Here is a 23139-nt window from a genome sequence, read left to right as displayed (position 1 = left end):
GGACTCCAAGCTCTTGCATGCAGCAGAACTATTGCTACAGAGGTATCAGGGCTTCACCAAGGTCAAAGGAAGAGGTGTGGATTGCTTTCATTTAGCAAATATTTCTGAAGTGCTGACTTTGTTCAGAGTGCTGGTTTAATCACCAGGTTCATAACAATGAACAAGAGAGCCACTATCCCTACCCTTGAGTACTGCACATTCTGGGGACATTCATTCAAGCAGAAAATATGTAATGAGAACTTAGTACACGTCAGGTATTGTTCACTGTTAACACAGACACCATTTCTGCACTAATGGCTACGACGTGTGTGTGTGCTTGTGTGTGTGTATAATGTGGGGGCAGAATACAATATACACATACATATATATTTTATCATATTAAAAGGTAGTAAGTGCTGTGGAAAAAACAGCAGGGTAAGGGGATTAGGAGTTTGCGGGGGCGGGGGAGTTTACAATTTTAAATAGGGTGAGCATGGTAGGTCTGTTGAGAAGGTGATGCTTGAGCAAAGACTTGAAGGCAAGAGGAGGGAAAGGGTGAGGAAGGGAGCCTGGATATTTGGGGGAAGAGCAAGTCCACGGGCTCTGGGGCATGAGTGTACCCAATTTTTTCAAAGAAAGCAACGAGGTCAGTTTTGCTGGAGCTGAGTGAGCAATGTGAGAACAGAAGGAAATGGTTAGGGACAAATCAAGCAGAGCTTTTACCCTGAATGAAATGAGGAACCAACAGAAAGTGCTAAGCAGAGCAGGGACATGATCTCAGATGTGAAAGGACTGACCTGGCTGGTAAGTTTAGGCTAGACTGTGCAGGTGCTGGTGGTATTAGGGAAGCCAGAATAATCAATCACAAGGGTGAGAAGGTAGTGACACAGACCTGGAGGGGGGACAGGTCGGGGTAGTGAGAAGAGGTCGGATTACAGATTTGTATTGAAGACAGGACCAAAACAATTTTCTGACAGACTGGATGTAGGGTGTGAAAGAGGAGGCAAGGATACCTCCAAGATCTATCCACTGACTGGGGGAGCACAGTTCTGTTTTGGTGCGTGGGGCCAGGAGTGCCGTTCGGACGTAAGTTTGAGATGCCTATTAGCTATCCAAGTGGAGTGAGCAGCTGGCTTTTGCCTGTATAATTGATTTTGGGAATATGCTTACGCTTCAGAAAGTGAGATCGTGTTGAAGCACTTTCAGAACTGGGCACGTCCTCCTCCTAAAAGCTAGAACATCCCTGAAGGGCAGCTCATCGCGCCGCTGCAGCCCCTTCGGAAGACAAAGCCCTTCTTTTTCCTCTTTGGGGAATGGCGAGAAAAATGAACCGAAAGCACACGCCACGGCACGGCCCCCATTTCCTCACTAGCCGCGAGGAAAGCAGCTCCGGGGCTGGGATGGGAACGCGGAAGGCTTCGGCGGGGCGGGGCGGGCCGGAGGGTGAGGGGGCGGGCCCTGGGGTGGGCGGGGCCCCGGCGCGGGCGCACGCCGCAGAGGGGGCGTGGCCGGCAGGGGGCGTGGCCGGCCCGGCGAGCGCGCCGGCTCCCTTTGCTCCAGCAGGTCCGCCGGCGATCAGCTGGTCTGCGCTCCACTGACGTGGGCCCCGGCACGTCACCGCCGAATGGCAGCCTCCAGAAAGGCACCGCGAGTAAGGTGAGGGCGCTCTGCCGGGGATCCGGCGTCTGGGCAGCGCGCGGCCCCCCGGGCCTGGGCACGCATGTTGCACCCCGGAGGGCAGGGACAAGCGGGTGAGGAGCTGCGGGCGGCCCATCGCAGTCGGGCGCCGGCTGGGGCCGGCTGGAGCCCCTCGAGCGAGGCCACGGCGGGGGAACCATGCAGCCGGGCAAGTTCCGGTTGGTTTCCAGCGGTCGCTGGCACCCCAGGCAGCCCGAGCCGGGTCCCCGGACGTGTGTATGTGTGCGGAGCTGCGGCGATCGGCCCGAGGGGGTGGTGGACATCGCCGCCCCTTCCCCGGCCGGGTGAGAAGGCCCGCTCTGGCAGGAAGTTGACCCCTACTGGCTCTTCTCAGGGTTCGGGGAGGCGGGCGAGCCCCTGCCCTCGCTCCTTTACCCTGGGAATCTAATCCTCAAATTACATCCCTGACAGAATGACACCTGCAATTCACCTTACTGATCTGTCACCGCCACAAGGATAGGCAACCGCGGGCCCTTCCCCACACAAGTGTTTTCAGAGGCTAGGGAATAATACTTGGGCATAATCTCCAGGAAAGTCCCACCAGTAACCTGCCCTGGGTTCTCCCTGGATTCAGGGAGGTGAGAAGGATAATCCCCTGGTCTCACATTAACAGGTTGCAGCCTGTGCTTCCACCATTCCCAGGGAATACTTATCAGAGCAGCTAACAAAATGGGAGGAAGCTGAGAAATAAGTTGAGGGTCACAAAGGTCAGAAGCCAAGCACCCTGGCAATCCACATGAGGTCAGCCATTCCCTAACCAGCTGAAACTTGAATGAATAGGCTTCGCAGCCTGGGCAGACTCACTTGCTGAACACAGACCAAGGCTTGTGCTGGTGTTTGTGAGTGGACGGATCCCAAGCTGACCTTGAGTTGAACTTAGCCTTGCCACAGCATGTTAGGGATGAGTAGAGAACCTACCCACCTTGTGAAAGGGTGTCTGATGTGTCGCTAACCTGCATGGGAAGGAGCTGCCTGTGTATTAAGTGCTGGAGGTGAGTTCAGACAAGTGCAGCCTGAGTTAGGGCCCTGGGCTGAGAAGTAGCCTTTGAGGACCAAGTTGGTCTTTGCTGGTTTCATAGACTCACAACATTTTAGGGGTAGAAGGGTCTTTAGGCATCAACTGAGAGAGCCTCTTTACCTCACACAGGAGGCCGCTGAGAGCTGAGAGAAGGGGGGCCATTTGCCCCAGGTACTTCCCCTAATGGCAGAATTTGAGTGCTATCACTGTAAACATGACTTGGTTTAGATAATGGAAACTAAACTCAAATTGACTTCATTAAGGGGTTGAGCCAGCTTCTAGTGCAGCTGAGTCCAGGTGGCCACACCATCTTCAGACTTGGTTTCTCTCTTGCACTTCTTGGCTCTGATTTCTTTAGTGTTGGCTTCATTGTCAGGCAGACTTTCTCCTTTGGCAGGTTATGACAGTTGTAGTCTGACAGCCCCAGCAGAAATAGGGTCCTTTTACCTAATGGTTGGAGCAGAAATTCCAAGTCTGATTTTCATTGGACTGATTTGATCCTATGTCCATTGCTGGTTTGGAAGGATGGATTGATCCTATGTCCTTCGCTGGTTTGGAAGGGTGGATTGAGCAGGCCTGGATCCCAGAACTTGGTGGGTGAACAGGTGAGACTCATTCCAACTCTGTGGGCTGAAAGTGGAGAAGAGACATTTTCAGAAGGAAAACCAAGGTGCTCTGACCAAAAGAGGGAGGGTTGGATTCTGGGTAGGCAAAAATAACATTGCCTACTTCTTCACCCTAGAACCTGTTCCATTCTACCCTTGTCTCACCTTACAGGGCATGACTGAGCATCTTGGGCCTTGTTTTGCCCCATCCTGAGTGATATACATGTGTGATTCTCATCCTGGACTCGGGGCATGGGGAGGGTAATAACACTGCTGGGATTTCTTTAAAATGTGCCATAACCATCTTATAAATAGATTGAATAGGAAGTTCTGTGCATGCTTCTTTCCTCTTACTCATCTCATGGCCCGTCATGACATTGAGAAGGTGTTGGCTGGAGAAGGGGCTTCCCAGGTGGCTCAGTGGTAAAGAATCTCCTGCCCAGCGAGAGACACAGGTTCGGATCCCTGGGTGGGTAAGATCTCCTGGAGAAGGAAATGGCAACCCGCTGCAGTACTCTTGCCTGGGAAATCCCATGAACAGAGGAGCCTGGCAGGCTGCACGTCTATGGGGTTGCAAGAGTCAGAAACGATAGTGAGTAAACAACAGCCGCAGGCTGAAGAAGTCCTGCGCAGGAGAAGAGCACTGAAGTGAAACTTGGGAGGCCTAGACTCTAGTGCTAGACTAGCTGTGTCGTCAAATAGCGCTGAGGCCTTGAGCAATTTGTTGATCTCTGTTTCTCAGTTTCTTTCTAGAGGTGGGAGCTGAGTTGGATCATCCCTCAGGTATATTCTAGCTCTAACATTTAATGATAACCTTGCTCTGAGAGCCAGAGGATGTGTCTGTCCAAGTAAGTGAAGGGTGGATGGATTTCGGCCTCTGCAGAGACCAGGATATGACAGGAGCATGATTGTTGTAATGTTTAGCTGCTTTGTGGCTCCTTTGATCCTTACAGGAAGATGGAGTTGGTGATGCTGACAGAGAGTGCTTGAACTCAAGTTCTCTGGGAACATCACCTGTCAGACTGATTTCTGGTCTTGTCTTTGCAGCTTCTAATGTTTATGGCCTGTGGCGAGTTGTTTCTTTTCATGTAAAGTGAATGAATAGGGCTGCTTTTGAATAGTTTCCCTCCAGCTCTCTTGTCCTGTGTGTGAACCAGTCACTGGCACCAGTTAAACTTGAGTGTGTAGAGAAATTGACTTCCTTGGCTCACTGTCTTTTAAATGTGTATATGAAGTCAAGGGAAACCAGGTAAGAATGTGACTTGTTTTCTGTCCAAGGAAAAGAGGTTTTTTACTTTGTAAAATATTACACCTTTATTGAGATATAATTCATGTACCACACAATTTACCTATTAAAAAGTACAATTCAGTGGTTTTGAGAATATTCCCAGAGTTGTACAATTATTACCATGATCAGTTTTTCAGTTCAGTTCAGTTGCTCAGTCGTGTCCGACTCTTTGCAACCCCTTGAATCGCAGCACGCCAGGCCTCCTTGTCCATCACCAACTCCCGGAGTTTACCCAAACTTATGTCTATCGAGTCGGTGATGCCATGCAGCCATCTCATCCTCTGTCGTCTCCTTCTCCTCCTGCCCCCAGTCCCTCCCAGCATCAGGGTCTTTTCCAATGAGTCAGCTCTTCACATGAGGTGGCCAAAGTATTGGAGTTTCAGCTTTAGCATCAGTCCTTCCAATGAACACCCAGGATTGATCTCCTTTAGAATGGACTGGTTGGATCTCCTTGCAGTCCAAGGGACTCTCAAGAGTCTTCTCCAGCACCACAGTTCAAAAGCATCAATTCTTCAGCGATCAGCTTTCTTCACAGTCCAACTCTCACATCCATACATGACCACTGGAAAAACCATAGCCTTGACTAGACGAATCAGTTTTTAGTACATTTTAATCCTCCCTGGAAGAAGCCCTGTACACAGTGCAGTCACTCCTTATTTCCAGCTCCACCCTAGGTCTAAGCAACCACTGCCTACTCTCTCTCTATGGATTTGTTTCTTTTGGACACTGCATACGAAATCATACAGTGTATGATCGTCTTTGGCTTTTTTCACTTAGCATAAAATATTTTCCAGCTTTACTACGTTGTAGCATATATCAGTAATTATTCCTTTTTATTGCCAAATAATAGTCCACTTATGGCAACCCAGTCCAGTGTTCTTGCCTGGAGAATCCCAGGGACAGCGGAGCCTGGTGGCTGCCGTCTATGGGATCGCACAGAGTCGGACACGACTGAAGCGACTCAGCAGCAGCAGCAGCAGTATGTTTAGACCACTTTTATTTATCCATCAATTGATGGATGTTTGGGTTGTTTCTACTTTTTGAATATCATGAATAATGCTTCTATGAACTTTGTGTGTAAGTTTTTATGTGGACTTGTGTTTTCAGTTTCCTTTGGTATGTACCTAGGAGTGAGATTGCTGGGTCATAGGCTAAGACTGTAGTTAATCTTTTGAGGAATGCTGGACTGTTTTCCAAAGCTACTGTACTATTTTACATTCAAAGTCAGGCAGATTTATGTCTATGTTTTCTTCTAAGAAAACATTTATGTCTGTGATCCATTTTGAGTTAATTTTTGTATATGGTGTGAAGGTGGAAGTTCACCTTCCTTCTTTTACATGTGGATATCCATTTGTCCCATTATCATTTGTTGAAGAGACTGTATTTTTCTCCACTAGAGGTTGATGCTGTTGTTCAGTCCCTAAGTCGTGTCCTACTCTTTGCAACTCCATGGGGTGCAGCGTGCCAGGCTTCCCTGTCCTTCACCACCTCCCAGAGTTTGCGCAAACTCATGTCCATTGAGTTGGTGATACCTTCCAATCATCTCATTCTCTGTTTCCCCCTTCTCCTCTTCCCCTCAATCTTTCCCAGCATCAGGGTCTTTTCCAATGAGTCAGCTGTTTGGATCAGGTGGCCAAAGTATTGGATCTTCAGCTTCAGCATTGGTCCTTTCAATGAGTATTCAGGGTTGATTTCCTTTAGGATTGACTGGTTTGATCTCCTTGCAGTCCAGGGGACTTTAACTCTCAAGAGTCTTCTTCAGCACCACAGTTCAGAAACATCAATTCTTTGGCACTCACCTTCTTAATGGTCCAGCTGTCACATCCATACATGACTACAGGGGAAACCATAGCTTTGACTATACAAACCTTTGTCGGCAAAGTGATGTCTCTGCTTTTTAATATGCTGTCTAGGTTTGTCATAGCTTTTTTTCCAAAGACCAAGCATCTTTTAATTTTGTGGCTACAGTCACCATCAGCAGTGATTTTGGAGCCCAAGAAAATAAAGTCTGCCACTGTTTCCATCCCCCCGCCTGCCCAGTCTATTTGCTATGGAGCAGTGGGACCAGATGCCATAATCTTCGTTCTTGGAATGTTGAGTTTTAAGCCAGTTTTTTCACTCTCCTCTTTCACCCTCATCAAGAGGCTCTTTAGTTCTTCTCTGCTTTCTGCCATTAGAGTGGTATCATCTACATATCTGAGGTTGTTAATATTTCTTCCCGCACTATTGATTCCAGCTTGATTCATCTAGCCCAGCATTTCCTATGATGTACTCTGCACGTAAGTTAAATAAGCAGAGTTACAGTATACAGCCTTGACATACTCCTTTCCCAATTTTGAACCAGTCCATTGTTCCATGTCTCATTCCAATTGTTGCTTCTTGACATGCATACAGATTTCTTAGGAGGTAGATCTGGTTGTTGTTTAGTCGCTAAGTTGTGTCCAACTCATTTGAGACCCCATGGACTGTAACCCTCCAGGTTCCTCTGTCCATGGGATTTCCCAGGCAAGAATACTGTGGTGGGTGGCTATTTCCTTCTCCAGGGGATCTTCCTGACCCAGTGATTGAACCCATGTCTCCTATATTGGCAGGCAGATTCTTTACCACTGAGCCACCAGGGAAGCCCTCACTGATATATAAGTCTATCTTTATGCCAGTACCACACTGTCTTGATTACTGTAGTTTTATTAATTTTGAAATCAGAAAGGGTTAAATCCTTCAACTTTGTTTTTTTTTTCATGATTGTTTTGGTTATTTTGGATTCTTTGCATTTCTGTATGAATTTAGGATCTGCTTATAGTGGAAGAAAATTCATGAATTAGAGACTGAGATTGAGATTTACCTGCCATGGTGATGTTTTATCTGAAGCTTACTTATTTCATCACTGATATTGGGGTGAGAGTTTTTCCATCTCATAAAGGAAAATTGCTAAGTCAAGTTGATGTTCCTCTCTGACTAAACCTTGCCACGTTTACTGAGGTCAAAGTCTGCAATAGCCTATTCTTTCTCTTCCTTAGGGCAAATTACCAGGATTTTCAGCTGAAAAATTTAAGAATAATTGAACCTAACGAGTTGACATACTCAGGAGACCCAGGTGTGGAAACAGGTAATAATTTTGCCTCTTACTTTAGATGGAACATCTTGGAAGGATTTTAGATTCCTCTACTTCAGCACCAAGTTGACAGAGAAGCGAGGGTAAGGGATTAATAATTGATCGTGACTAGGGATGAGGGGATGTATGTCTGGAAATTAAAAACCATTTTGTCTTTTGGCTTCCTGGGTTGTTGGTTATTGTGTGTATTTTATTTATATACACATATATATGTTACTTTTTTTCAGTAGAAAGTAGAGAGATATGGTTTTTGATTTCATTGTTCTCGGTGTGGTGGTGATGGTGGTAGTAGTGGTAGAGATAGGTTGTTATTGAAAAAGTTCTAGTCTGATTTTTCTAATTTCTAATATAATTTATTGACATCTTTAGAGATTGGCTTTCAGTTTTCATCTTAAGACTATGAAATAAGTTTATAATGTATTCAGTTCAGTTCAGTCGCTCAGTCGTGTCTGACTCTTTGCGACCCCCATGAATCACAGCACGCCAGGCCTCCCTGTCCATCACCAACTCCCGGAGTTCACTTAAACTCATGTCCATCGAGTCGGTGATGCCATCCAGCCATATTCTCTGTTGTCCCCTTCTCCTCCTGCCCCCGTTATAATGTATTATTGTGCTTTATAAATTGAACAGGCATTCAGGAAAATCCTGTGGGGAAAAATTTCTGGAACCATATCCTCTTCCCAGAACTGATTAGTTATATTGTTGGGTTGCCAGAAACCCAAATTCCAAAAAAAAGTGGTATATTTCTGTATTTCCAGTCCCTTTTCTGCGGACTACTCAGGAGAACTACAGTGTTTCCTTCTAGTTGACTGAAAAAGATCAATCCCACGAAGCACATTAGAAACCATAATCTGATCTCTCTTTGGAAGATCAATGCTGTAACTATATGCAGTTTTAGGTCCTTTTTCTTTAAAAATGTAGCTGTGTCCAACACGTTTTGGGCCATGTTAGGAGGAAGGAGAGGAAAGAATGAGCAGAAGAGGAAGTAGGAAAGGGAAAAGTGATAGAACCATTGGATTTAGAGTTTGGTGAGAATTTCTCTTTCTTTTTATTACATATGAAGAAATAGAGCTTCAAGGAGCTTCAGTTGTCCGAGGTTGTGAATTCCAGCTGGAAACTGGAGCCCACTTGACTCCTTTGGTCTTAGAATTGCTTTAAGAGAGCCGCTTCTGTTATGTTCTCTAGATAAGAGATGTATCAGTGCATGGGCTTGGTAATTGGATAGGCCTTGGGTCCTTGTCCTGATGATCCACTTTACTTGGGTCATCAAGTATTTGACTTCTGTTTATTTATCTGTGAAATAGGAAGAGTTGAACCTCCCTGGGCGGGGATTATTATGAGGATTAACCACTAATGTATGTAAAGCTCTTGGCCCTTGCTCAGCAGTGGGACAGAGCAACAAACTCTAAAGCTGTGGGTGCTGGAGGAGCAGCTTGGCATCTGTGAAAATGCTAGGATGATGAAATTGGAGTAAACCAGCCCCTTCTATTCTCATCACAAGACATGTAGGAATCCCAGCTGGTGCTTCAGATTCAGATTGAAGCAATATTTCTTGAGCTTCTACAGTGTATCAGTTGCCGTGCATGGTGCTTTCACACAGGCTGGCATGTTAAATTCTTCTAGTCAGCAGTGAGGTAAATAGGGTGTGCTCTTCATGTAATTCCAAGCAGTGAAAAGTCTTGTTTGTGATAAAGGTTGAAGGCTTAGGAGCTTATTTCTAAAAGCAGACCCGCATATGCAAGAGACTTTCAAATGAGTCATTCTTTTTAGAGCATGATTTAAAAATACCTGGCAATGTATGGGCTAATTTTACATCATGCACGAGGTTTGTTGTTCTTGGCTCCCCACGTCTCTGCACACCCTGATTAGCTCTTGGCTGCTTCTAACGTTTCTGAAAAGTAATGGGATGTGGAATGAGCAGATGCTAAAATACGGCATCTTCTAGGAGCCTAGCTTTCTTTCACAGAAGATTCATCACTGTTATGTTGAGTCTGAAAAGATAGGCACAGAGCTGTGATACTCATTCAGCCATCTTTGAGTGAGCTTACGCGTGTATGAGATGCTGGGCTAGATACATGGATTCAGGGATGAAGATGACATGGCCTCTGCCTTAAAGAGAAGCAATATGTCCACCATTTCTCACCACTTCTCACATTGCTTTCATAGTTATTGTCGTTAATTGTGTATCTGCCTCTAGTAATTGCGAACACAACATTTACTGTGTGCCAGGTGCTGTTTCTAAATGCTTTCCATGTGGTAGTCCATTTAATCCTCATAAAAACTAGCCTATGAGGATCACCAGCCTTGATTTTCATCTCCTCCATCGTGACTGTCATTTCTGCTGCTGCCGCCTCAGTGGTCGGGTCTCGTAATTGTACCTGCTTTGTCTCCTCCTCAACTCTAGCTGCTCACCCACTCACTCACTTGTAAGGCCTGTTGTTCTGCAGCCACCTTTTCTGATTGTATCCATCTCCGTGATAGCTGCCTCCATGGCCGCAGCCCATTTGTTGCCTCAGCCACAGCCATCCTATCTTCTGGCTGTGGTATTGGGAATCTTTTCGTTGAGTCTTCTATAAATGACAAAGGTGTGTCTGCATCAGACCGAGGACACTGACGAAACGGGAGGGGGATGAAGGATGAGGAAGGCAGGCTCAGGGGAGATGTTAATATGGTGAGGGTGGCAGGTGGCATTGTGGAGGAAAGTGTGAAGATGCCCCTGTAGTGGAGTGAAACTGAGGATGCTGGTGATCCTCAGGGAGGCCAGTCTGGAGAAGGAATGTATTGATGAGGCGAGAGATGGTGATGAAGGTGACTGTATGCTGAGGAAGCAGGCCGTGGTGACCAGGAAGCAAAGGTGTCCTTGACCGGCTCCATCTTGCCTTCGGTGGTTTTCAGTGTGTGCTTGCTGTGCTAAGTCATGCCAGTCGCGTTTGACTCTTTGTGACCCTATGGACTGTAGCCAGACTCCTCTGTCCATGGGATTCTCCAGGCATAAACACTGGGGTGGGTTGCCATTCCCTCTTCCAGGTGATCTTCTTGACCCAGGGATTGAACTCATGTCTCTTATGTTTCCTGCATTGGCAGTCAGGTTCTTTACCACTAGTGCCACCTGTAACTGAAGATTTTGTGCTTGCCATTGGGTCTGTTGACTTTACTGATGAAGTCAGTAACTGATAATATTAATCCATACTACAGTCAGCACAATAAACACCTAGTCAGTGCCAGCAAAATCCTTAAGTCAGGATGTGTCCAAACAGAAGTCAGATTCTTCTATTTGGAAGAACAGAGGAAATTAATGATGTCAAAAGAAAATATACTGGTTTCTGTCATATAGTTGCTTTCTAAAATTCCAGATGCTCAGGCTGTACTCCTCCCTAGGTAGATCTCATGTGCCACCAAGGTTGGAATACTGCTCCAAAGGATGTCTATGTTTTTGCTTGACTTTTAAAAATATTAAATTGCACAGAAATATGATTCAGAAGGACAAATTTATTTTGAAACCCCGAAAGACATCATAAAAAAGTTTTCAGATGCTGGCAAGCTTGTGAAGTCACAATAGGCTTTATTTTGAACCCAGTGGAGGTATTAATATATAAATTTAGGTCATTAGATGCTTCTGATCCCTTTTTTTCATGTACATAAGAAATTATAGGCTCAGTAGGACAGACAAAAGGAAAGGATGTCCCTCTGAAAAGTATTCAGAGGTGACTGTAATGCAGGGATCATGGACATGTTTGATTCATGAATAGGACCGTTTCTGGTGTCTCTTTCTTTTGGAGACTTCTGTCTTTTGGAAACTTCTGAGTGGGAGCCCTGAGGCTAGTAACTGAAGCTGCCCTTGCAGATTATGAATAAGATGGGGCACTTTCTCAGTGAGTCCCAAGATTAATATCATGTAGCAATGGCCAGCCACTCCAGTACTCTTGCCTAGAAAATCCCATGGTTGGAGGAGCCTGGTAGGCTGCAGTCCATGGGGTCGCTAAGGGTCGGACTCGACTGAGCGACTTCACTTTCACTTTTCACTTTCACATATTGGAGAAGGAAATGGCAACCCACTCCAGTGTTCTTGCCTGGAGAATCCCAGGGGTGGGGGAGCCTGGTGGGCTTCTGTCTATGGGGTCACACAGAGTTGGACACGACTGAAGTGACTTAGCAGCAGCAGCAGCAGCAGGGGAATCTATTGGAGATAACCATAAAGACTGAGGCTTTTATAGCCCAAGGTAGTGGTAGTGATGGAGAAGCGCCAGATAAAACTGTTAAAGAAAAAGAACCAAAATAAAAAAAAAAGATCCATACCTAGCAGACTATATGCTACAATGAGTCAGAGTATAAACTTTTTTTAAAAGATTTATTGATTTATTTTATTTTGGGCTGTGCTGAGTCTTCCTTGCTGCACTTGGGCTTTCTCTAGCTACAGCAAGAGGGGGCTACTCTTCATTGCAGTGCATGGGCTTCTCATAGCAGTGGTTTCTCTTGTTGCAGAGCATCGGCTCTAGGGTGCATGACCGTCAGTAGTTGCAGCGTATGGGCTCAGTTGTGGCTTCCAGGCACTAGAGCAATAGCCCAATAGTTGTGGCACATAGGCTTAGCTAATCTGCAGCATGTGGGAGCCTCTGGGACCAGGGCTCGAATTCATGTCTCCTGCATTGGCAAGTGGATTCTTAACCACTAGATCACCAGGGAAGCCCCAGGGTGTAAATTCTAAAAGATAACCTGTAGTATAATGGCCTCAATATAACTCTCCATTATTTAAAGGATGGTGCATTAGGATGTTTTTGGTTAAGCCAAATATTTTTTGTTTGTTTGAAAAATTGGTTGGTAAAATCCACAAGTCTGACAACACCAAATGCTGGCTAGGATGTGGACCAGCAGGAACTTGAATTTGTGAACGGTGGCAGTGCAAAATGGTACAGTCACATTAGCAGACATTTGGTAGTTTCTTACAAACCAAATATCTTCTTACCATATGATCCAGCAGTCATGCTCCTTGGTATTTAGCCAAAGGAACTGAAAACTTACATCCGTACAAAAACCTGCAACATGGATGTTTATAGCAGCTTTATCCAAAACTGCCAAAACTTGGGGACAACCAAGATGTCCTCCAGTTTGTGAATGGATAAATATTAATGAGCTGTGGTACATCCAGACAATGGAATAATAGTCAGCAATAAAAAGAGATGAACTATTAAGTCATAAATCCACAGTGCTAAGTGAAAGAAGCCAATCTGAAAAGGCTTTATACTGTATGATTACAAGAATGTGACTTCCTGGAAATGGCAAAACTATGAAGGCAGTAAAAAGATTAGTCATACCAAGGGATTGGAGGAGAGAAAGGAAGGATGAACAGACTGAGCAGAGAGGATTTTAGGGCAATGAAAACTATTAAACTCTTAAATCATAATGATAGGTACATGTCATCATACATTTGTCAGGACCCGTAGAATGTCCAGCACCAACAGTGAACTCCAGGGTAAACTATGGACTTTGGAGGATCGTAGTGTTTCAGTGTAGATCATCAGTTTTTATACAACATACCTCTCTGGAACTCAGCTGGTCATTGAGTTAAGTGGGGCAGTCTGACTGGTTTTGGAACAAACTCTCCTGTTGTTGCAGACAGCAGAATGGCTCCAAAGGTAACTTCAGAGCTGCTTCGGCAGCTGAGACAAGCCATGAGGAACTTGGAGTACGTGACAGAACCAATCCAGGCCTACATCATCCCATCGGGAGACGCCCACCAGGTACTGGGTGGAGATGGGCTGGTGATGGGATTCATCAACCCCTCCTATCTCCTCCTTTCGGCCCCTAGTGTGTTTGTACTCTAGGATTCTAGTTGTCACACATCTAAGTGTGTCCGCCAGGGATCGGCACAGGGAACTGTGTCCATTTGAACAGTTTCTTAACTATAGGATTTCTCAGAGCCTTTGATACACTAGGGTGCACTGTGTAACTCTAAGGAGCAGATGAAATATTCAGCATTTTCCAGATTTAAACACCTGTGGAATTTCCAATCATTTCAGAGTGCAGCAGGGGACTCAGTGTTCCAGGGAATTCCTTTGTCTGTTGATCTTCAGTAGCAGTTTCTATACGATAATGGGTTCGAACTTGCTCCTTGAAGAGAGGAGAGAGAGGGGAGAATAGAATCTAAAGAGGAAAGGACGCTGAAGAGGAGGATTTGGCAAGTGAAAGTGGTTGAGAGGTTGGAGGAGGAGGTGGGAGAGCAGGTGTTAAGTGGAGAAGCAGAAGATCAGGCAGGACGGGGTTGCTGGATGTGGAAGGCGTAGTGGCTGGGTACATTAATGTTAAGTTTAGTAGGCAGTGGGGAGATAGAGACGTGGGATTTAGGGTGGGGGTTTGGGCATGGAATTTTTCCATTTGCCTCTGTTGTTTAGATGAACAGGATTCACTAACTTCCTAGGAACCAGAGTTTCATCTTTCGTCTTGACTGAGGACTGAACGTGAGGAGGTAGCATAGCTAGCACAAGTTGGGCCTGAGGAGTGTAGGTAGCAGAGGGAGGTGGGCATCCCACCGTTTAAGAAGGACAGGCCTTGGCCTCTTCCTCAGGGAGCTCCTTTCTTCTTCCCCTGCCTGGGTACTTCTGATGGGCCCTTACCTGCTTCCTGTCTGTCCCAGACAGAGTTCAGCCTTTGGACTTGGGCTTCAGGTCACATGGATTCTCTGCTGGATTCATCAGTGGTGTTTTTCATTCTCTTGCCTTTCAAGCATCAAACAGTTGCCCTGAACTGATTTGACTGTAAGTGTCCTGTCTCAGTATTGGGCGGGATGGTGGAGCACATCATGTAGCAGTTGGTTTAGGGTCTTCTGTAATCCCTGTGTCAGTAATGTTCTCCAGAGAGACAGAACCAAACCCGTGCATATGGGGAGAGAGGCAGAGAAAGAGAGATTATGATATTTTGAGCGCACACAACATCAGCTCCCTTGGTTCTCTGGCTTCGGTTTGAGCTGGAATTACACATCTGGCTTTCCTGGTTCTTCAGCTTGCAGAGAGTACCAGGGATGTTTTCACATCAAAGGCCTGAGAACCAGGAATGCTGAAGTCTGAGAGCAGGAGAAGATGGATGTCTCGTCTCAAACAGGAGAGAGCAAATTTGCCCTTCCTGCACCTTTTTGTTCTCTTCAGACTCTCAATGGATTGGATGCTGCCCCTGTGTTTCAGTGAGGGTGATCTTTATTGGGTCTGCCAACTCAAATGTTAATCTTTTCCAGAAACAATCTCACAGACACACCCAGAAATAATGTTTTACCAGCTTGCTATCTGGGAATCCCTTCACCCAGTCAGGTTGCCACCTAATATTAACCCTCACAGCCTTGCACACTGTTGTCTGAAATTGGGTCTCTCCTTTCAAAGAGTCTCACAAGCTGTCATGGAGCCCCAGCCAAACTCCTAATAGTTTTGCTTTGTTTATGAACCTTCACCTCCACGTGAGGCCTCATTGTATGGAAAGATGTGACCTGTGAGTATTACTTGCTTCAACCTTTGAAGGGTTTTTCCACTTAAGAGTGTATGGAAACTTTGTCATGTTGGTGTTTCAGTTTTATTTTGCCTGAAGTTAGAATAAAATCTGTCTGTTTATGAACAGAGGAGCCTGGCAGGCTATAGTCCATAGGGTCACAAAGAGCCGGACACCACTTAGTGACTAAATAACAACAAATAGGCCCAAAGCAATTTCTTATTCAACTGTGGGAATGGCAGTGACACTGGCCAAACACCAGGTGATGTTCCAGGCTTCCGCTCAGCGTTTCATCTCTTATAATGGGTCTGGAATTTCAGAATTGGATGGCCCCTCCATGGATAAGAAAGCTGAATCTCTAATGGCGGAAAAACGTGTTTTCCAGCAATGTCCTGAAAACAGAAAGTTAAGCTTGCTTGATATTAGCTGTCACTCTCGTTGCAGAAGTTACTGTTTAGGCTCATAAACTTATATTCTTGGACTCTTGCTGTCCTCTTCTCTTTCACCACACGCACCCCCCCATTTTTCTTTTCTAATCTTTGACTATCATTTCTATTGCTGTAGCCTAGCCATCAGCCTTGCCAGGCAGGAGAAATTGTGTTTTGTTTGTTTCCTGACTGCCATAACAGGGCTAAGTATTGGGTACTGGCTAAGTAGAGGGCCAGCAGTTGGCATATTGGTATGTGTATGGGCTCTAGAAACTGTGGGTTCTGGTGCCAGATTTGTCACTTAACTCGCTGCTTGATCTCAAGTTCAGTTCAGTTCAGTTCAGTCGCTCAGTCGTGTCCGACTCTCCACGACCCCATGAATCACAGCACACCAGGCCTCCCTGTCCATCACCAACTCCCGGAGTTCACTCAAACTCATGTCCACAGAGTCGGTGATCTCAAATTAGTTACCTCAAATTCCTAAGTGTTAGTTAAACTCTCTGTGTCTCAATTTCCCTATCAGCAAAAAAGGGATAGTGACATACCTATCTCTTAGAGCTGTTAACTAGGATTAAATGAGTTAACAGATATAAATGCTTAAAGTGTATCTGTCGCCTAATAAGTCTCTTTATATTTGTTGCTATTATTATTGCTATTATTACTATTATAGCGATGAATGAAGGGAAATGTTCCTTTAAAGAGATTACAGAGTAGATAGCCCCTGTCACAAATCTAACACAAAGTTCAACTAGTAAATGTCATAGGGAAGAACTCAGTCAGTCCAATAGAAATATGTGAGGCATGTATGTAGTTTAACAATTCTAATATTTATGGTGGAAAAAAAGTAAAAAGAAACAGTGAAACAATTTTTTTTTTACCCCAGTATGTCCAACATATTGTCATTTCATCACATCATCAGTATAAAAATCATCAATGATATAATTTACATTCTTTTTTTTATACTAGGTCTTAAATTCCAGTATCTATTTTATTATAGAACATCTCAACTTAAGTGTGGACTGTTCATTGGAAATATTTGATCTGTATTTAGATTTCATAAGATCTGCAGTTGAAAAAGTGGACTTAGGTGCCAAAGTTGTTCCAAACATACTTAAAAAAATTTATAATAATGGAGTCTTGAGCATAAGTTTTAAAATTTAAGTTAATTGAAACGAAATAAAATTAAACATTTAGTTTCTCAGTCACATTAGCCACATTTCAGGTGCTTGGTAGCTATATGTGTCTGGGGGCTACTGTAATGGTCAGCACAGATTTTGGTAAAGTGCATACTGAGCTCATTGGTGTGAGAGAGTATTTGAAGCTGGCAGGGTAAGGAAGGCTGCATGATGGAACTGCATCATGTTCACATTCCTATTTAAATGTAGCAGGGACCCACTGTGGGTCTTTGGACAAGAGGGTGATGCGATCAGTCAGTGGGAGCAGTGTTCAGTGTAGATTGGAGAAGGCAGACACTGGGAACTGAGAGCCCTATTCAGAGGTCATTGCAGGATCTCGGAGTGAGGGTGCAGATGGCCTGGACTTCGGTGATGTCCTTAGGAGCAGGGAAGAAGGGAAGGATTTAGAGGAGAAGCAGTAGATAGACTCGGAGAACCCACTCCAGTGTTCTTTCCTAGAGAATCCTAGGGACGGGGGAGCCTGGTGGGCTGCTGTCTATGGGGTCGCACAGAGTCGGACACAACTGAAGCGACTTAGCAGCAGCAGCAGCAGTAGATAGACTATGAACCTTGCAGGCAGATGAATGAGGGAATGGGGGAGTTCGGAGACTGGGAGGGTTTGTGGTGCCATCCACAGAAAGAAATGAGAAGCCCCACATTCTTGTTTTGGGTCCGTGAAGAGGAAGGGCAAAGCTGGGATGACTGTGAAGTGGGGCCTGGGTCCGTGCCAGGACTTTGAGGACAGCAAGGAGGGCTGGCTTTGCGTGTGACCTGCCGCAGCAGCCTCCTTAGTGATAGAGAGGCTGCTGTTCTCTGGGGCTTTTGTCCCTAGCTGTTTCCTTTCAGGCTAGATTCTGGGTTGATGGAATTTCTCCTCTGGGTAGGGGAGGGAGGGTGTTGGAGAAAGGAAGACACATCTTGAATTCTGTCCTTTGTGTACTTTCCAGACCAGAAATGCATACACCCACACACTGTTGCTGCTGGAGAGAATATGCACCCCAAATGCATGATTGTGCAAGGTTTTGGCGCTCCAGGGTTCTGCTCTTTTCTGTCCTCTGCAACTCTAAGGGATTTTTCTTTTAAATTCAGAACAAGGGTTATGGTGTTAATGAGTTTGGACCCTGAGGGACTTTTACAGCAAGGATGTGTCCTTTCTCTCTTGTAATCTGGGTGTTTTCATGTACTGTCGAAGTCAAATATTGGGATTTGTGGGCACTCAAACCAGGAGAGTCATTGGTTGGGGCCAGAACTGCATTGGCACCACCTTTGAGAAATCTGAACTCTTCATCCTCTCCTTCTGTGAGGCCTCTCATTCTGCTTTTGGGCACAGCTTAGTCAAAAGATCACGTTCTGGCGGGGCTGACTCTGCCAACTTGAGTTTTTGGCTGTGTTTATGGTTCCTCCTTCTGGAAGACATGAATCAGATTTTCCTAAACTCTTTGGATTCTATTCCCATTCCTCCCAGAGTTGGCTTCCTGTTTTTTATTTCTTAAATAGGCTCTCTCCTGGGGTGGAGGTAGTGATTTTTATCCCATAGTGATTTCAGCCACTGTCTTAATTGGAGTAATGTTTGCTGTGGGAACACATCTCAAAGTTGCAGTGACTCGGTGCTGTGGAGCCTTATTTCGTTCCTGTGCCAGTCCAGAGTGGGTGCTTCTGGTTGGTGGGTGACTTTCTTCCACTAGGAAGAGGGGTGATTCAGGGATCCAGGCACTTTCCATCCTATGATGCCACCATTCCAGCTGGCGGAAGGGGAGTAGTATGGAGAGAGCACATCCATCTTGCATTGCCCTGACCCAGACAGCACTTCCTACCCACTTTGCATTGGTGAGAACTAGTCACGTGACCCCACCTAGCTGCAAGGGGGTCTGGGAAATGAAGTCCTAGATGGGAAACCAACCACTTTCAGTGACTGTACAGTAGGGAAAGGGTATCTTTGACTCTTTGGACAGCTATCCAGTGTTTTTCCTGTTCCCTTGACTTGGTTTCATTTAAAAGAGATGAAAATGCTGAGGACTGGATGTTACCTCAGTATTTGGGGTTTAGTAGTTCTCATCTCTGTTCACAGTCTGAACTCGGGGACTTCCTGTGCACACACAGCCATTTAGTCTTTCGGTTTCATTTTTTTTGTGTGAAAACCTCATGTATCTGAGGCATTGTGCCAGGCTTATGGCTTATGGAGGTGAAGGGGCCAGTGGGGGGGTGCAGATGTCACCCTGCATAGGCTCACGTAACTGTAGTCATGCTTACCATGGCACCCAACCATCTCCTTGCTTGCCCTGTTCAGTCTGCATGTGTCCATGTTGCTCACTCTTAAAACCCAGCTCTCGTCACATCACTACCCCCTTCTTGAAACTTTATTCTCTATCTAGAACTTGCAGGAGAACGTTCAAGCCTCTAAGTGTGGTGTTTGAAGTCCTTGACCGTTGTCTTTAGCCTGCCTTTCCAGGAATCTCTGCTGCCACTCCCTAGAACATTCTGCCTCAGCAGTCAGGCTAATCATTCGCTGTCCTGCCACAAACCTCTGCTTCTCTGCCTTCTTGAACTTTCACCCCTCCCCGTGTTACCTTGCTGCTTCTCCTCACCTGTCTGTGATGGGCCAGGTCTAACTTCAGCTTGGCCTGAAGGATTCAAAGCACATCTGAGCTTGAAACTATAGCAGATACCATACTGCATATGCAGCTTAGTTTATGTGCTGATTATTAGGGCTGACATTTCACTGACACCTGTCTTATTTTGTTTGCTGGACTGTCCACTCTGAGAAGATATTTTCTTATGTTTCCCATAGAGTCTAGTTCATCATCTGGTCTATAATAGTAAGTGCTGTAGTTTATCAAAAGCTTAGCATGTGCTAGTTGCTCTATGTCACACCTCAACCCTCCCACATGGGTGTTTTTATCATCCCTGCCTTATAGATGAAACATTGAACCTTAAGGTTTACCCAGCCAGTAAGTGGGGGAGCCAGGCTTGAACACAGGTTTGATTCCTGGGTGTGGGAATCATCTGTCACGTGGTTGATGAAAGTAGGGGTGAATGGGGGTCATACCTGTGTTCCTTGTTCCCTCAGAGTTTATAATCCAATTGTGCACACCAGATATGCAGTCTCTATACAGAATAAAAGATTTTGCTTGGCAGTGTGGTAAGGGCATGGACTTTGGAATGTGAGACCTGAGATCAGATCTCAGCTCTGCTTTTAGAGCAGTGGTGTCTTGGGGAGGTAAGTAATTTATTTCTCTGAGCTGCTGTTTCTTTTCTTTTTTTTAACCTATGAGTGGGTAGGATGATACCTTCCAGAGCTGTTGTTAAGATTAGAATTAGGGGGAATGAAGATAGTTACTGGCAACTAGTCAGTCTTAGCCAGTATTATTTGTTATCATCACCCAAGGTGGACGGCATGGATCAATGCCAATGGGATGGTTCTGTGAAATTCAGAGATGTGGGAGGTCTCTGAAAGCTGGGTGGGTCAGAAAGCTTGTGGAAAGGGGCAAGTGTGAGCTGGATTATGAGATATGGCTGAGGCTTGCTTTCTTTCTTTTTTTTTTTTCCTGTAGCTTACTGATATGCTTTATTTGGCTGTGCGTTATTTCATTGTTTGAATTAGATGCCAACATTTAAAAATGGGATGGTGTCTCACGAACATACATCTATTTAGCCTCTCCTGAAATACTGAAGGTGGAGCCCACACTGCAGCATGACAGGAATCAGAGCTGAGTAGGAGCTGCTGTCTAGAAAAGGCAGCCCCTGTCCCGCTTTACTCTTTTAGTTTACCTGCCATACCCTAGGGCTTGTGAGTTCAAAACCCCACTTATAATTCCTTCTGGTCGTCTTCTGTTGGACAAAGCATTAGCTTCCTGTTGCTCCTGTAGCAAACTTAGTGGCTTACCATGACACACATTTATTATCTTCTAGGTGTGGAAGGCTGGAATCAGCCGGGGCTGGCGACTTCTGGAGTCTCTGGGGACAATCCATTTCCTTGTCTTCTCCAGTTTCTAGAGGCCACCTCCATTTCTTGCCTTGGAGCTCTTTCTCCATTTTCAAAGAGGTGGCTAAAGTCTTAAGTATGAAGAAAGGTTCATCTTTCTTCCTGCTTGTTTACTTATTCTACAAGTATTGGTTGTGGGCCTGTGCCCTGTTCAGGGACAGTGACAAACAAGACAGACAAACACCCTGATCTCCTGTACTTACATTCTGGTGGGCAGGATGATACAGAAAAAGCATGAAAGAGTCATGAAGGAGAGCACGTGCTAAACCTAGAGGCCGCGTGGCTACTGGAGCTGGATAGTGAGCTTCTCTGTGAAGGTGACATCTGACCTGAAAGATGAGGAGCTAGCCATGCCATGATGAGAGAGAGGCTTTTACAGGCACAAGGAAGAGCACGTGCAGAGGCCCTGAAGGAGGAATGAGATCGGGAAGTGCAAGGTGCAAGAAGCAGGTGGTGTGGCTGGAGTGCTGTGAATGGGCGTGTTGTGAGAGGACAGTTCTGGGAGGAGAGCAGGGCTTGATCAAGCCATGCCTTGGGGACTGTGCCGGGGTCTGAATTTTACCCTAAGTGTGATGGGAAGTCATTGATGGGTTGTAAGTATGCTGCTAATGTGATGTGATTTCCCAGGTGGTGCCAGTCGTAAAGAATCCGCCTGCTAATGCAGGAGATGCAAGAGACCTGAGTTTGATACCTGGGTCAGGAAGATCTGTTGGAGTAGGGAATGGCAACCCACTCCAGTCTTCTTGCCTGGAGAATCCCATGGACAGAGGAGCCTGACGGGTTAGAGTCCATAGGGTCACAAAGAGTCGGACATGACTAAGCATGCATCCCCTTGAAAAACATACACACACACGCTATCATGATACACACACACATACACACACATGCTAATATGATATATACACACACACAGGGTTTGAAAAGCTCGCTGTGAGTGTGTGTGAAGAGTGGATTGCAGGGGCAGTGGTCCAGGTAGAGATGAGGGAGGCTTGGATGGGGGTATTAGAGATGGACAGACATCACAGTTTTGGAGAAAAAGCCCATGGCTGTGTTTCTTTGAGCCTTTCTCCTAGTATGCTAAGGCTTTGGCTTATTTTAGGCCTTTTGCTGCTCTCTAGGGAGAATGTTCCCGGGCTTTGCCAGCCTCATGGCTGGGGGATGTGAGGGGAAGCCTGGGCCAGTGCTTGTCTGGCGTCTGCTTAGCCTGTTGGTGTGGAGGTGACAGCTTCGGTCAGCGATGTCTTTCTGGCATGTTGACCACTTAGGTCATGTCTAGACATTCTTACCCCAGCCCTCATCTTGATCCCGAACCAAACACATCCACCTGCTGTTAATTCCACCCTTTCTCAGAGAAACTCTAGGTAAACCCCTGGGGGGCCCCATGCCTCCTTCCAGGCTTCCCCAGGCCAGGAGCAGGCACTCTTCAAGAGTGTCCCTGTGTGCCAGAGCCAAGCCAGATCAAGGGCAGCAGTTCTTCTCCGCCAGCCCCTCATTCCGGTCCTCGCTGTGTGTTGAGCGGGAGAGCCCCAAGCCAAGGGGACCTCCTTGTCACTCGAGTGTCTGTTCCGTGTCTTCCCTCTTGTGAGATGTGTCCTCTTGTGTGCTGTGATTGTTAGCACAAGGGTTTCGTTTTCCCAGCCTCTCAGATGCTTTTTCAGCACTCAGGAAGGAGACAGTAGTATCATCTCTTCTCATGTAGTGCAGCACTCAGGTTTCTGGTGAGTTGTATGGAACATGTACTTGCTATTCCTCACAACAGAACTTGGAGAAGGGTGGGAACCCACTCCCCCATCTTGGCCTTTTTTTTTTTTCAGTCTTGCACTCAATAATTGCTGGGTTAATAAACAAAGGACTCTACAGTTCATCAGTGATGCTGGTGGCCATTTCTTTCTGTGTGCTTAATGCTATCTGGTCAATGTTCCTTTGTGTTTCGGGGATCAAACATTCGCTTGCCTTGCAGTCAACCATCTGAAACGACCCGTTGTGGAAGTGAGGACTGAGGCTGAGAGAGCGGGGGAGATATGTCACAGAGCACGTAACTGGGCCTGCTGGAGGGCAGCTGTGGCTCAGAGATCACAGAGCTCCTTCATCACCATTGTGATTCCCTGTGGCCCTTCTAGCACCTCTGGGGGTCGTGGTCTTGTGACTGGTTTGAGGCTGCAATTATGACTGCCTTGGTGAAAGGGGAGGCTTTCATCCACATGGCAGGAATGAAACCTGGGAGCCAGTTTTTCCCCTATGTTGTGTTGACTGTCCCCAAATGCCCTCGGGTCCAGCCAGTGCCTCCCCGCAACCCCAACCCCTTCTCTATCCTGAGCATTCTGGCTGCACCACTGGGGATCTTAGTTCTCCCACCAGGGATCAAACCTGAGCCATTGGAAGCA

General features: G+C 46.0%; 1 protein-coding gene across 3 annotated transcripts in view; it reads left to right on the top strand.

Moving 5' to 3' along the window:
• The first annotated feature begins 1495 nt into the window (after positions 1–1495).
• The window catches only part of XPNPEP1 (X-prolyl aminopeptidase 1), a 51631-nt gene continuing 29987 nt past the window's right edge, over positions 1496–23139 (top strand). Inside the window, exons 1-3 of one of the 3 annotated variants that reach the window (XM_055424692.2) lie at positions 1504–1635; positions 7606–7694; positions 13314–13438. In XM_055424692.2, the coding sequence (XP_055280667.1) occupies positions 1604–1635; positions 7606–7694; positions 13314–13438 (246 nt within the window). In that variant the 5' untranslated portion in view covers positions 1504–1603. Of the gene's footprint in view, positions 1636–7605; positions 7695–13313; positions 13439–23139 lie in introns of all 3 variants that reach the window. The other 2 variants (XM_055424693.2, XM_055424695.2) reach the window with 2 other exon arrangements.

This window comes from Moschus berezovskii, chromosome 12 (assembly GCF_049115385.1).
Source record: "Moschus berezovskii isolate FMDL1 chromosome 12, NW_MosBer_1.0, whole genome shotgun sequence".
Taxonomy (NCBI): Eukaryota; Metazoa; Chordata; class Mammalia; order Artiodactyla; family Moschidae; genus Moschus; species Moschus berezovskii.
Note: the sequence above shows the minus strand (reverse complement) of the source record. Positions and strands in the feature narration are given on the sequence as shown.